Source organism: Myotis nattereri (assembly GCF_964212035.1).
Source record: "Myotis nattereri genome assembly, chromosome: 8".
Taxonomy (NCBI): domain Eukaryota; kingdom Metazoa; phylum Chordata; class Mammalia; order Chiroptera; family Vespertilionidae; genus Myotis; species Myotis nattereri.
The window spans coordinates 56,397,505-56,413,316 of NC_138083.1; the positions used below are offsets into that span (position 1 = coordinate 56,397,505).

Sequence of the window (15,812 nt, forward strand, 5' to 3'; positions counted from 1 at the left end):
CATATTAAGTGGACTCTAAAGTAGGTACAGAGTTACGTTTCCTGCTTAATCCCTGTGACGGTGATAGACTCCTATGGTAGAGTATAGCCTGTGGCCTATCATTTATTTTATTTTTATTTTTTAAATTAAATCTTTATTGTTCAGATTATTACAGTTGTTCCTCTTTTTTCCCCACAGAGCTCCCCTCCACCTGGTTCCCACCCCACCCTCTGCCCTCACTCCCCACCCACTGTCCTCATCCATAGGTGCATGATTATTGTCCAGTCTCTTCCCGCATCCCCCACACCCCTTTCCCCACCCCCCCAAGAATAGTCAGTCCACTCCCTTTCTATGTCCCATATTCTATTATAATCACCAGTTCATTCTGTTCATCAGATTATTTATTCACTTGATTTTTAGATTTACTTGTTGATAGATGTGTATTTGTTGTTCATAATTTGTATCTTTTACCTTTTTCTTCTTCTTCCTCTCCTTAAAGAATACCTTTCAGCATTTCATATAATACTGGTTTGGTGGTAATGAACTCCTTTAGCTTTTCCTCATCTGTGAAGCTATTTATCTGACCTTCAATTCTGAATGATAGCTTTGCTGGATAAAGTAATCTAGGTTGTAGGTTCTTGCTATTCATCACTTTGAATATTTCTTGCCACTCCCTTCTGGCCTGCAAAGTTTCTGTTGAGAAATCAGCTGACAGTCTTATGGGTACTCCCTTGTAGGTAACTGACTGTCTTTCTCTTGCTGCTTTTAAGATTTTCTCTTTGTCTTTTGCTCTTGGCATTTTAATTATGATGTGTCTTGGTGTGGTCCTCTTTGGATTCCTTTTGTTTGGGGTTCTCTGTGCTTCCTGGACTTGTAAGTCTATTTCTTTCACCAGGTAGGGGAAGTTTTCTGTCATTATTTCTTCAAATAGGTTTTCAGTATCTTGCTCTCTCTCTTCTTCTGGCACCCCTATAATTCGGATGTTGGTACACTTGAAGCTGTCCCAGAGGCTCCTTACTCTATCTTCGTATTTTTGGATTCTTTTTTCATTTTGCTTTTCCGGTTGGGTGTTTTTTGCTTCTTCATATTTCAAATCTTTGACTTGATTCTTGTGATCCTCTGGTCTGCTGTTGGAACTCTGCATAATATCCTTTATTTCAGTCAATGTATGCTTAATTTCTAGTTGGTCCTTTATCATAGCCTCGAGGGTCTCACTAGATTTCTTGAGGGTCTCACTACATTTATCGGCGGTTTCTAGAAAGTTCTTGAAAAACCTTAAAAGTGTGGTTTTGAACTCTATATCCAGTCGTTTGCTTTCCTCCATTTCTGTCATTTGTGTCCTGTATCTTTGTCTCCGCATTTTTTATGCTTCCCTGTGTTCGTAGAGTGGCTTTGTGTGCTAGGTGTCCTATAGGGCCCAGTGGCTCAGCCTCCCCAATTACCTGAGGTGGACACTCTTGGTGCACCCCTTTGTGAGCTTTGTGCACAGTCTTGTAGTTAAGCCTTGATTGTTGTAGGTATCACTGAGAGGAATTGACCTCCAGGCCTATTGGCTGTGAGAATAAGCTGTGTCTACAGTAGGAGAACTTCTGTGCTGAAGACACCCTTCTGGGGCAAGACTTGCTTCAGTGGGGCTTTGGTGTTCACTGAGTCTGCCCCCTGAGTGTGACCATTATGGATCTGAGGAGTTGTAATCTGGATGGTCCCCCTCTGACCACTGGGTACACTGGCTCTTAGATCTAAGGAGGTGCTAATTTAGCCTCTGCCTGAGGCAACCCAGCAGGAGATACGAAGAGATCTGCAGATTCCCCTTCCTTGTTTGTGGTTTGGAGGTGCCCAAATAAGGCCCACCTGTGAAGCATTTCAAGCTGCTGTGGGGCGTTGGGCCTTCTCTTGGATGTTCTGAGTCTGTCTGGCCCAGCTGCAGTTTGTTAGGTAATTTTCAGATTGCAAAGGGCCAAGTCATTCATATGCAAAAGCCTCTGCGGCAGCCTGGGTAGGGCGGGGTCTCAGGAGAACAACAGGGCGGAGCAAGCAGCTATGGCTGATCCTCAGCCCTGCCCTAAGGGGCCCCACGTCTCAGTGTCCTGGTTAATCGCTGCAAGCACCTTTGATAGAAAGCCGCCCTCGAGTTCCGAGTTCTGCCCGCTGCCAGACAGTCCAGTTTCTCCCTGTATGAGTCTAGGTCAGGGGTGGACAAACTTCTTGACTCGAGGGCCACAATGGGCTCTTAAACTGGACCGGAGGGCTGGAACAAAAGCATGGATTGTTTGTGTGAACTAATATAAATTCAAAGTAAACATCATTACATAAAAGGGTATGGTCTTTTTTTTTTTTTTTTAGTTTTATTCATTTCAAACGGGCCGGATCCCGCCCCACAGACCGTATTTTGTCCACGGCTGGTCTAGGTCCCCAGAGACACACCCGGAACTGGAGTTCAGAGCAGTTGGGGGCATGTGGCTCCCTATTCAAAAAGACAGCCACGTCCTCAGTTGCCAGCCCTTGCCACATGCTCTTGATCCTCGGTACCTCTGCACTCCATCTCCGAAGCTCCTCTGAGTCTCTGTGCTTTTCTCTTTCCTTCTAGTTGTAGAATTGACACTCAGCCCGCCTTCCTGTAGTTCTGGATGATGTCCATTTTGTCTTTTTTTTATTTTATTTTATTGATTTTTCACAGAGCGGAAGGGAGAGGGATAGAGAGTTAGAAACATCAATGAGAGAGGAACATCGATCAGCTGCCTCCTGCACACTTCCTACTGGGGATGTGCCCCGCAACCAAGGTACATGCCCATGGCCGGAATCGAACCTGGGACCTTTCAGTCCTCAGGCCAACGCTCTACCCACTGAGCCAAACCGGTTAGGGCCGTTTTGTCTTTTAATTGTATTTTTGAATTTGTTGTAGGATGCAGCAATTTCCAGTGTTTACCTATGCCACCATCTTGGTTTCTCCCTAGCCTATCATTTATATGGTGTTCACGGTGTAATATGCAATCCCAGGTTGTGTGCATTCACTGTGATAGGAGTACCCAATCTACTGTGTACTGTATTGTTTTAGAGGATTGACATGTTTGCCCGTTTGAGCTATTTAATAGAAATATATTTATCATTACTATTGTGCTAACCACTGTCCTTCATGCCAGTGATATAATTATTAGTAAGTTATGGTTTTCATTTTCAAGTGCTTCAGAATCTAGGCTGACAGATACAATTAGCGTAGATGACAATGACAAAGTGCTATTGGAACATATTTAAGGGATATACCTCATCATACCATGTGGGATTCAGAGAACATTTCCCAGGTGACAACTAAGAAAAAGAAGGATTTGCCAGGGAATGAGGAAGGGGGAAGTATAGGCAAAAGCCAATCTGTGATTTGGACAACCGCAGATGGCTTAGTTTACAGGTAGGGAGACAGTTGGTGACAGGTAATACTAGAGAAAAAAACCTGAGTCAGATTACAAAGTGCCTTGTGTGTCATGCTAAGGCATTTGGAATTACCATACATTGACAAGTGGGAAGTTTGGTTTCTGTTGTTCTCTGTTGCATATCTACATCGCCTAGACTAAGGCCTTGCAAAGAATAAGTATTCAATAAATATTAAATTAATGAATGAATAAAATGAATGAATGAATGAAAATTTTAAGCTAGGGATTGACAAGATGGTGTTTTAGAAAGCTCCACTTTTTAGAGTGGAGAATGGATTGGAGTGAGTCAAAGCTGGGTGGATATAGGTTGTACACTTATACAGCCATTGAAATAATCTAGATGTAAAATTATAGTGGAAGTTCACAATAAAAGAAGAAGCAAGTGCATGGGGAAAAATAGGAAAGTAGAAACAGTAGGACTTGTGGATATGGGGGAGTGGGGATGAAGGTTAAGGAAAATTTCAGGTTGGCTTTCAAGTTTCTGACCAGAGCAATTGTGTTGATGGTAATGCTAGTCCCAGAGTTAAGGAACACCAAATTGTGAAAAGAGGGGAGACGATATTATTTCCATTTCATACCTATTGAGTTTGAGGTGCCTATGGGATGTCCAAAGAGAAATGGATACCAGAGAGTTGGTTTACTGCTTCAGAACTCAGAGAAAAGATAAGGGCTTGAAGCTGATTTGACAATCCTTGCATAACTGAAACCACTTAGATGACATTTGTTAGGATAATTATGTATATCAGAGTTTATAAACTCATGAGCCTATGATACCATACATTTAGCTGGGTTGAAATTAGTTGGATCTAAGTATGGGTACATTCATTGTGTGAGTTGTAATGATGATAACAAAATGAAGAGTTTATGTCCCAGTTATCACCACTTGTTCCCACATGGTAACACTGATCCAATATTTCAAGATCTGATTTTTTAAGAGAAGCCAAGAATCTCAATTTTTATACAAAATGTTGGCCCAAATGTATTTTGTGTGTGTGTATCTGGAGGGAGGTAAGGGGACACTTATGTGGACTCATTTGGCCCCATGCAGTAAGTTGTAACCCCCTAGTATATGATTAGAAGACATAAAGGCAGAGGACAGACATCTAGCTCCTGTACTCTTAAGTACTGGGCAGAAGAAGGGAAAGTAAGAAGTCACCAGTAATACAAGGAGAAAACCACTGTGAGGATATCACAAACACTAGGGGAATAGAATATTTCAATAAAAAATGATTTAAAGTGCCAAGTACTCAGAAATGTCAAGAAAAGATAAATTTTCCATTATATTTAAGGTTGTTAGGTACCTTGGTGAGAACAGTTCCTAAATAATGATGAGAATAGATACTTGATTAAGGTGGATTGAGACTAATGGGAAAAGAAGAAGTAGAGACAGTGTGTAGACAACAGCCACATTGACCTTCCTATTTAGCAAACCTGTCAGTTCCACTCTTGCCTCAGAGCCTTTGAGATTGCTCTTCTCTCTGCCTAGAACAGTTTCCTTTAACTATCTACATGGCTTGTTCCTCTACCCTCTTCAGATCTTATTCTAAATGTCATCACAGAGAACCCTTCCCTGAATACCTTTTTAAAATTGCAACTAGAACATTGTAGATGCCCAATAAATATTTGTTAAAATAAAAATTCAAGAAAACGTGGTTGTTAAGGCAAGGAGATAGAGCAGTAGCTAGAGGAGAGTGTGAAGAAGACCCATTTCTTTTTAAAGATAGCAGAAATTCGAGCATCTATATATATAAAACCCTAAGTGACTGTTCAACTGGTTGACCATTTGACCGGTTGCAGTGATATGCACTGACCACCGGGGGGGCAGGTGCTCAATGCAGGAGCTGCCCCTTGGTGGTCAGTGAGCTCCCACAACAGGAGCGCCGCTCAGCTGACCTATAGGCGCCATACACCTGGCTTAGGGCTGGTGAGCACAGCTGCAGAGGTGCAAGCCTCTCCCGCCTCTGCCTCTGCAGCAGTGCTACCAAGCAGTGGCAGGCAGCGGCACACCGGGCCGGGATGAGCAGGAGCAGTGCGGCACCTGGCTCGGACTCAGGCTCCTCCCCAGCCGCCTGCTGATTCACACACTACTACATCCTATGGCAGTGATGGCGAACCTATGACACGCTTGTCAGAGGTGACACGCGAACTCATTTTTTTGGTTGATTTTTCTTTGTTAAATGGCATTTAAATATATAAAATAACTATCAAAAATATAAATCTTTGTTTTACTCTGGTTGCAAATATAAAAAAATTTCTATATGTGACACGGCACCAGAATTAAGTTAGGGTTTTTCAAAATGCTCACACACTGAGCTCAAAAGGTTTGCCATCACTGTCCTAGGGGGATGTTGGACTGGCCCCAAGGGGTCCTGGATTGCGAGAGGGCGCAGGCCAGCCTGAGGAATCCCACCGGTGCATGAATCCGTCACCGGGCCTCTAGTATTTAAATAAGATATGGGAAGGAAATCAGAGTGGGAAAAGTTGCATATCTATTCTTCTATTTGAACAAAATTTCTGAGCACTTTCTGTGAGCCAGAGACTTTTTTAGGCATTTGGAATATATCAGTGAACAAGAACAAAGCCCCTGCCTATAGTCTTACAACCCAGAAGAATCGGGAATTATTCTAGTTCTTTAAGGAGATAGGGGGAAGGAAGGTAAGAGATTGACCTTAAGCATCAGTAAAGACAGGTCTGTCACTATGGAGAGTTGTGAAGAAAGCCTGGATGAAAATAGTTACAGATAGTTTTATCCTAAAGCACCTTATCATTCTTTGCTTTCTTTTGCACAATTATATAGAAATATAATTTGGGATTAATAGGTTTTCTGGCATTTTAAAGAATAACTTCAATACTTTATTCTGAATTTGATGTCAAGTGGTAACTCTAGATGAGAACGTTATCCATCTGAAGCCTGTAATTTAATAGCACAGAACCACCCTTAGTATTCATAGGTTTACCAGTGGCAATATTTCCTATCTTTACCTAATATACTAATTAACCTACTCTTCCAGACAACTATTTTATATCTCTCCTCAGATCTTCAACAACCTTTCCTCATCCTCAGCAAATGGTCTTGCTTCCTCGATGTTGGAGAACATCTATTCTCCCTCACCACCATTGCTACTAACCTATCTACATCTGTACCTCTTAACTCCTGCCTTCCTTTTACTTAATGTAAATGACCAAATATGTGCTTTTACTTAAAGGTAGCTCTTTTATCCTATCAGTTGTTGTCTACTTATAAATATGACTCCAGTAATTCTCTCATCTTTCCTAAGTCAATTTTTTCTTTCTATAATTATTCTTGTTGTTCTTTAAGCCTACAGACAAATATCTCCTTAAAAAAACCAGCACCCTCGCCCTAACTGATTTGGCTCAGTGGATAGAGCGTCAGCCTGTGGACTAAAGGGTCCCAGGTTCAATTCCAGTCAAGGGCACGTACCTTGGTTGCGGGCACCTCCTCAGTAGGGAGTGTGCAAGAGGCAGCTGATCGATGTTTCTCTTTCATGGATGTTTCTAACTCTCTATCCCTCTCCCTTCCTTTCTGTAAAACAAAACAAAACAAAACAAAAAAAACACTCTCTTTTAACTGCATATCTACTTCCAGCTATCCTCTCATTTATCTGTTTCTTTTTATAGCAAACTTCCTGAAAGGTGCATACCATTTCTCTTCAGGTCCTCTTCCCCCATTGAGTTTACTTCAGTCAGATATTTGCACTCACTCTGCTAAAATAACCCTTCTCAAGGTCACAGGGAATTTCCTAACGTTAAATACAATAGTGAATTCTGAGTCCTTATTTAACAGCAGCAATTAACATAGTTGATTTCTCTCTTGACAGAAGTTCTTCACTTGGTGTGGTGACATCACCGGTATTTTCCTCCTATTGAACTGGCTACTGTTTCTCAACCTCCTTGCTCCTTTGTTCCTTACCATCTCTGAGACCTTTAAATTTTGGAGGACCTAAGGGAGCACTCGCTACTTGTTCTTATCCAGCCTCACAACTTTAAATAGCATCAGTGTACTAGTATATTCTCCCCTGAATTCCAGGCTTGTATATTCAGCTGTCTATTTGACATCTCTACTTGAGTACTTAATAAGCATCTCACATGTAACATGGCCAGAAAAAATAACTGATTCCATCACCTTGCCAACCTGCACCTCCCTTCTTTTCCATTTCAGTATTAGCAATTCTATTATTCCTAGTTATTTAAGTCAAAAACTTGAAATCATCCTAGATTCTTTTTTTTAAGATTCTGCATGCAGTCCATCAATAAATTCTCCTAACTGTAACTAAAAAATATGTACAGAATCTGATCATTCATTTCTACCATTTACCAATATGATCCAAAATATTATTTCTAATCTTGATTATTTCAATACTTTCCTAACTGGTATCCTGCTTCTTCCATTGTCCCCCCTAGTATCTGATCTTAGTCCAGCAGCAAGAATTTTAAAAATAGAACACAGAACAAAAGCCAAAGTCCCTATATTGTTTTAGAAAGCCTTATAATGTGTGTTCTTCTCTCCACCATTCCCCTTCCCCTTCTCTTGCCATGTCTCTCACAACTTTTACCCATCTCTCACTCTACTCACATTAGCTTCCTTTAGACCAACCTTAGGGCATCTGTTATTAGAAGTTTCCTCTGCCCAAACACTGTATTCCCAGCTATCAACATGGCTTACTCTCTTATTTCATATCTCTTCTCAAATGCATCTGAGCAGAAAGGACTTCAAAAGAATGACCACATTTTATGTAGCAACCACATTCTTCCATCTTTTTATTTTATTTAATTCTTCTCTGGCATACTGTATATTACTTCATTTTTGTAAATTGTCTGTATCACCCTAATAATGTATGCTTTCTAAGACCAGCAATTGTATTTCTGTTGCATGCCTTAATTCCTTGAACAGGGTTTGGCACATGCTAGCATTCAGATAAGTATTTGCTGAACAAATGAAAGAATACACACACACACACACACATACACACACACACACACACACACACACTAGAGGCCTGTTGCACGAAGAGATTTGTGCAATAGGCCTTCCTTTCCCCTGGCTGCTGTCCACCGGTTTTCCTCCGGCACCCAGGCCTTCGCGCTGGCCAGGCTCCAGCTGGAACTGGCCCCGTGGCTGTGAGGCTTTCGCTGCCCCGCCAGCCCCGCGGCCATGAGGCTTTCGCTGCTCCGCCAGCCCTGGCCCCGGGGCTGTCGGGCTTCGCTCCAACACTTGGAGCCTACGTATGCAAATTAACCACCATATTTGTTAGGTTAATTTGCACTCTCCTGATTGGCTGGTTAACATAGCGAAGGTACGGTCAATTTACATGTTTGTCTATTATTAGGTAAGAAGATTATATATATATATATATATATATATATATATATATATTAGTTATTACAGTATCTTTCTCCTTAGGCCTGAGACAGAAAATTCAAATTTGCATCACTTCCTTAGTACAAAACAGGTGGAAAGCATTCATTTATTGGGCCTGATATATACAGAATGCACAATCATGACCAGAATAGCTTATTGAAGAGAGGCTCTTTGGGAAAAAAGATCAGGCAAACTGAAATGATCTGGTCTGATCTGAATGTCAGTTCTGAAGACTTAAAAGTAATTCTCAAGAAGTTTTTCTAGAATAGGTTATAGTGGTTTGTAAATATTTTCATAAGACTTTATAATCTCATTGAATTTCAGAGCTGGGAGAGACCTCAAAAATAATTTAGTTTAACTCTCTTATTTTACAGAGTTGATTAAGTTGAGCTCCGGAAATGTAAGGAACTTGTCCATTGTCCCTGTCAATTAGTTAGTGAAAGAACAGGGATAAAGGGGAGTGGGCTGGAGGAGGTTAATGAGGAAAAAAAATGAGGACCTATGTAATACTTTCAACAATAAAGATTAAAGGGGGGAGGGAGGGAAGAACAGAGATAAGGGCTTAAGGTTTGGCCTGATTTACAAGCCAGTGATTTTTCCCCTGTGCCATGCTACCTTCCATTCCAAATCCACAACAAATTCCTTTTCAAAAGTAGACTACTTGCCATTGCTTTATTTTTTCTTAGTTAAGCACAATAGCAGATTATTAATTATTAAATATTAAAGAGTTCTTTACTACCCTGGCTAGGAAGCTCAGTTGGTTGGAGTGTCATCCCGTACACCAAAAGGTTATGGTTTCGATTTCTGATCAGGGCACATACCTAGGTTTTGGGTTCAATCCCCAGTCGGGGCACATACGGGAGGTGACTAATCAGTGTATCTCTCTATCCTCCCTCCGGCTCTCCCTCCCTCCTCTTCCTTGCCTTCCTCCCTCCCTCCCTTCCTCCTTATCTAAAAAAAGTCAATTAAAAAAAAGGATGGCTCAGTTTCTCTAATAGTAGTTGGATGTAAGATGTGCTAAATCTCAGGTTCTAGAAGAGTTGATTTTGAGCTCAGTCACCCTTTGAAAGAAGACATACCAGCTCACGTGATTTCGTCAACTATAAGAATGTTCATGGCAATTACTGTGCAATAGTAAAGCGTTTATTTGTATCCATTTCTCTTATAAATGTATTGCAGAGAAACTCTTGCTACTCAGCTGGATCTAGCAGAAACAAAAGCTGAGTCTGAGCAGTTGGCTCGAGGGCTTTTAGAAGAACAGTACTTTGAATTGACCCAAGAAAGCAAGAAAGCTGCTTCAAGAAATAGACAAGAGATTACAGATAAAGATCACACTGTTAGTCGGGTAAGTGGTGATAGGAGATTATATGATTAAAATTTTAAATCAAAATAGGTTACATCTTAAAGTTTAGGATGTGTGTGTGCATGCATGTTTACAGTGGTCAATCTGTACTATGTATAAAATAGTTTATGTAACTCAAAACAAAATTATTAGGAATTGAAATTGTATTCATTGTATTGGATTCTTTTTTCTCTCCATTTGGCTATAGATGTTAAAATGTTTTATGTGAAGAAATGCTTAGTTTAAGTTCATTTGTTGTATTATTTTCATACATTGGAACCGATTAACTTCTCCAAGCCTCAGATTCTTCATCTATAAAATAGAAATAATACTACTCTTCAGAATTCTTATGAAGATAAAATTAAATAATCTACATAGAGTGATGAATAAAAGTCTAAAAGTAATCAATCAAACATTTTAAATTGTCATGTTCATTATCGTTAAGATGAAGGAACTGAGACTCAGAAGGATCACAAAGCTAGAAAACTAGCCAAAACTGGTTTGGCTCAGTGGATAGAGCGTCGGCCTGCGGACTGAAAGGTCCCAGGTTCGATTCCGGTCAAGGGCATGTACCTGCGTTGCGGGCACATCCCCAGTAGGAAATGTGCAGGAGGCGGCTGATTGACGTTTCTCTCTCATCCATGTTTCTAACTCTCTCTCTCCCTTCCTCTCTGTAAAAAATCAATAAAATATATATGTATAAAAAAAAAAGCTAGAAAACTAAATGGAAATTGTCTAGTTTCCAGTTTAGTTTTCTTTCCATTACACATTTTTCCTTTTTTTATTTTTTATTTATTGCTTAAAGTATTACAAAGGGTATTACATATGTGTCCATTTTATCCCCCTGCCCTAAACAGTCCCTTAGCCTCCCCTACCCCCCAGTGTCTATGTCCATTGGTTATGCTTATATGCATGCATACAAGTCCTTTAGTTGATCTCTTACCCCCCTACCTCCTGCCCCCCAACCCTCCCTGGCCTTCCTGCTGCAGTTTGACAATCTGTTTGAGGCAGCTCTGCCTCTGTATCTATTATTGTTCAAAAGTTTATAATGGTCTCTATTATCCATGAATGAGTGAGATCATGTGGTATTTTTCCTTCATTGACTGGCTTATTTCACTTAGCATAATGCTCTCCAGTTCCATCCATGACGTTGCAAATGGTAAGAGTTCCTTCCTTTTTAGAGCAGCATAGTATTCCTTCGTGTAGATGTACCACAGTTTTCTAATCCATTCATCTACTGATGGGCACTTAGGCTGTTTCCAGATCTTAGCTATGGTGAATTGTGCTGCTATGAACATAGGGGTGCATATATCCTTTCTGATTGGTATTTCTGGTTTCTTGGGATATATTCCTAGAAGTGGGATCACAGGGTCAAATGGGAGTTCCATTTTCAGTTTTTTGAGGAAACTCCATACTGTCTTCCATTTGGCTGCACCAGTCTGCATTCCCACCAGCAGTGCACAAGTGTTCCTTTTTCTCCACATCCTCTCCAGCACTTGTCGTTTGTTGATTTATTGATGATAGCCAGTCTGACAGGTGTGAGATGGTACCTCATTGTTGTTTTGATTTGCATCTCTCGGATGATTAGTGACTTTGAGCATGTTTTCATATGTCTCTTGGCTTTCTGAATGTCCTCTTTTGAAAGGTGTCTATTTAGGTCCTTTGCCCATTTTTTGATTGGATTGTTTATCTTCCTTTTGTTAAGTTGTATGAGTTCCCTATAAATTTTGGAGATTAGGCCCTTATCAGATATGACATTGGCAAATATGTTTTCCCACATAGTGGGTTTTCTCATTGTTTTGTTGATGGTTTCTTTTGCTGTGCAGAAGCTTTTTATTTTGATGTAGTCCCATTTGTTCATTTTTTCTTTAGTTTCAAGTGCCCTAGGAGCTGTATCAGTGAAGCCAAAATCCTCAACAAAATCTTAGCAAATCGGATCCAGCAGTACATCAGAAAGATCATACACCATGACCAAGTAGCATTTATCCCAGGGATGCAAGGATGGTACAATATCCGCAAATCAATAAACGTGATACAGCACATAAACAAATTGAAAGAAAAAAACCACATGGTCATATCAATTGATGCAGAAAAAGCATTTGACAAAATTCAACACCCATTTTTGATAAAAACTCTCAGCAAGGTGGGAGTAGAAGGATCATACCTCAACATAATAAAAGCCATATATGACAGGCCCACAGCCAACATCATACTCAATGGAAAAAAACTAACACCATTTCCCCCAAGAACAGGAACAAGACAGGGATGCCCCCTCTCACCACTCCTGTTCAACATAGTACTGGAAGTGTTAGCCATTGCAATTCGGCAAGAAGAAGAAATAAAAGGCATCCAAATTGGAAAAGAGGAAGTAAAACTGTCCTTATTTGCAGACGACATGATATTATACATACAAAACCCTAGAGACTCCATCAAAAAGCTACTAGACTTAATACATGAATTTGGCAATGTAGCAGGATACAAAATTAACCCCAAGAAATCTGAGGCATTTCTATACACCAATAGTGAACTTTCAGAAAGAGAGATTATAAAAATCCCGTTTACCATCGCACCAAAAAAATTAAGCTACCTAGGAATAAACTTAACTAAAGAGGTAAAAGACCTCTACTCAGAAAACTACAGGATGTTGAAAAAAGATATAGAGGAAGACATAAACAGGTGGAAGAACATACTGTGTTCATGGATTGGTAGAATCAACATCATTAAAATGTCCATACCACCCAAAGCAATCTATAAATTCAATGCACTTCCCATTAAAATACCAACGGCATACTTCAGAGATCTAGAACGAACTCTCCAAAAATTCATCTGGAATAATAAAAGACCCCGAATAGCTGCAGCAATCCTGAAAAAGAACAAAGTAGGTGGGATCTCAATACCAGATATCAAGTTGTATTACAAAGCCACTGTTCTCAAAACTGCCTGGTACTGGCACAAGGATAGGCATATAGATCAATGGAATAGAATAGAGAGCCCAGAAATCGGCCCGAACCAATATGCTCAATTAATATTTGACAAAGGAGGCAAGAACATACAATGGAGCCAAGATAGTCTCTTCAATAAATGGTGTTGGGAAAATTGGACAGATATATGCAAGAAAATGAAACTAGACCACCAACTTACACCATACACAAAAATAAACTCAAAATGGATAAAGGACTTAAATGTACGACAGGAAACCATAAAAATTCTAGAAGAATCCAAAGGCAACAAAATCTCAGACATATGCCAAAGCAATTTCTTCACTTTTTTTCCTTTTATTCATGTGTATACAAATGTGTATTTGCATGCATACACACACACTCTCTGAAATAATTTTTGGAAGCTAACAATTGTTTTTAACTATTTTAATTTAATTAAAATTACATATTTTAAACTGGAAACCAGGCATATTTATACTTAAGCAATGATAGATCTGTTTTCATTTAGGGAAAAAAGAAAGTATTTTTTTAAAGTCTATTGCTTTAAATATAAGGCTTACAAGGAGATTATAGCTTAAACTTTTGTGTGCTTTATTTAGCTTGAGGAAATGAACAGCATGCTAACCAAAGATGTTGAATTATTAAGAAAAGAAAATGAAGAGCTAACTGATAAAATGAGGAAATCAGAGGAAGGTATGTAGGGGTTTTTTTTTATGTTTTTAAGCATAACATTAGTTCAGAGTAAATCTTTAGCTGTTTACATTTATGTTTTAGAAATGTTTGTTTTCATATGTTAATAACTTCTTTAGCCTTAAGAATTATTTTAGTAGAACTTTAATATTCTCACTCTTAAAAAATAAATAAATAAGGTAAATCTGTGAGGTGATGGATATGTTAACTCAATGGGGAAGAGAGGAATCCTTTCACAGTGTATATACAGTGTGGGCAAAAGTAGTTTTACAGTTGTGAGTATGCGAAAGAGTTTATTCTTGTATTATTATTCATTAACTAGAGGCCCGGTGCACAAAATTCATCCCCTCAGCCCAGCCTGCAACCTCTTCAATTCGGGACCCCTCGGGGGATGTCTGACTGCTGGTTTAGGCCCGATCCCTGCCGGTAGTTGGACATCCCTCTCACAATCCTGGCTCCTAATTGCTCACCTGGCTGCCTGCCTGGTCGCGCCCTAACTGCCCCCCACTGCCAACCAGGTCACCCCCAATGGCCCCCCTGCCGGCCTGGTCGCCCCATGCAGCCTGCTGTTCAGTCGTTTGGTCATCCCTCACTAACCCCCCTGCCAGCCTGGTCATAGACAACCATCTTGTAAGGGCGTGAGGGTTAATTTGCATATTACCTCTTTATTATATAGGATTATTGTATTATTTATTTGTATTACATTGCTGATTTGCTGTGCAGAAATTAAAGTAATGAATGCCATACAATAATATTTTATATAAATTGTTGACAGAGTATAAACTGAAGAAAGAAGAGGAGATCAGTAATCTTAAGGCTGCCTTTGAAAAGAATATCAACACAGAACGAACCCTTAAAACACAGGTACATGTGCTCAGCCTTTTCCATGTTTATATTTGAGTATTGAGTATTCAGAAGTTAATATTTGCTTTTTATGCACTTTTTCTTAAAACTGAAGGTGTAATCCCTGACCGGTTTTCTCAGTGGTTAGAGCATCTGCCTATGGACCAAGAAGTCTTGGGTTCAATTCCCGGTCAAGGGTACATACCACGATTGCAGATTCCCCAACCCCAGCAGGGGTGCATGTGGAAGGCAGCTAGTAGATATGTCTCTCTCACATGGATGTTTCTCTCTCTCTTTCTCTTCCCCTCCTCCTTCCCTTCCACTCCCTCAGCAAATCATTGGAAAATAAAATATCCTTGGGTAAGGATTAAAAAAACAAAAAATGAGGGTATAAGAGTCAGGCTTTTCATTGGAACAAATAATGCAATAGTTTTTCTTCATTAAATAAAGAAGATTTATTCAGGAAATAGGATTTCAATTGAGTTAAGAAAGCTAGTTTGTCTAGTCATTTGACTAGAAAGAATGTTGTAGTTTGTACAGAAGACTCTAATTTACAGTTGGAAAATTTAATGAAAGGAAAACATTGAAGCCAAGAGAGAAGAATTGGGAATAAATAAGAAACTATAGGGGAGGATATAATACTTTGTACTTAATGCTGCAGCTAAATCAGATTTTTTAACAGTAAAACTTGATATCCTGTCATTTTATAAAGGTATCCAATAGTTTAAATTCTTTATAAGGTACTGTGTACCTCAGATGATTTTTACTGTAAAATATATATTTTCTACCACTAGTGCACTCTCCCTCTTAATAATCCTTTATGTTGAAACTAATCTTCCAAAAATGTACTTATTATCTGTTGAAAATTTTTCAGTGGAGGTTTTTCTTACCTTTATACCAAACAGTATAAAGAAAAAGGTTGACATTCATTACATAAAAATACAGTTCTGTGAAGCCAAAACTGCATAAGTTGGAAAAAAAACTAGGAAGAATATTTACAGCAAATATAGGTAAATATATAAAGAACGTCTTCAAATAAGAAAAAGACAGATTAATAGACAAGAAGAAGAAGGGACATTTGAGAGAAAAAGAAACAGTAAAGTTCTTTGAAAAGCTCAACCACAATAATGAAGAAATAGAAATTAAAATGAGGTATCTTTTTGACAGTCAAATGGGCAGATTTAAATGATACTCAGCTTTGGCACCAGTGAACG

At 39.4% G+C, this 15,812-nt stretch overlaps 1 protein-coding gene across 1 annotated transcript in view; it reads left to right on the forward strand.

The window, feature by feature from the left end:
* ROCK1 (Rho associated coiled-coil containing protein kinase 1) overlaps window positions 1–15,812 on the forward strand; it is a 137,052-nt gene that overhangs the window by 101,381 nt on the left and 19,859 nt on the right. Inside the window, exons 23-25 of the mRNA XM_081097471.1 lie at window positions 9,964–10,129; window positions 13,665–13,758; window positions 14,531–14,619. Coding sequence (XP_080953597.1) covers window positions 9,964–10,129; window positions 13,665–13,758; window positions 14,531–14,619 — 349 coding nt within the window. The remainder of the gene's footprint in view (window positions 1–9,963; window positions 10,130–13,664; window positions 13,759–14,530; window positions 14,620–15,812) is intronic.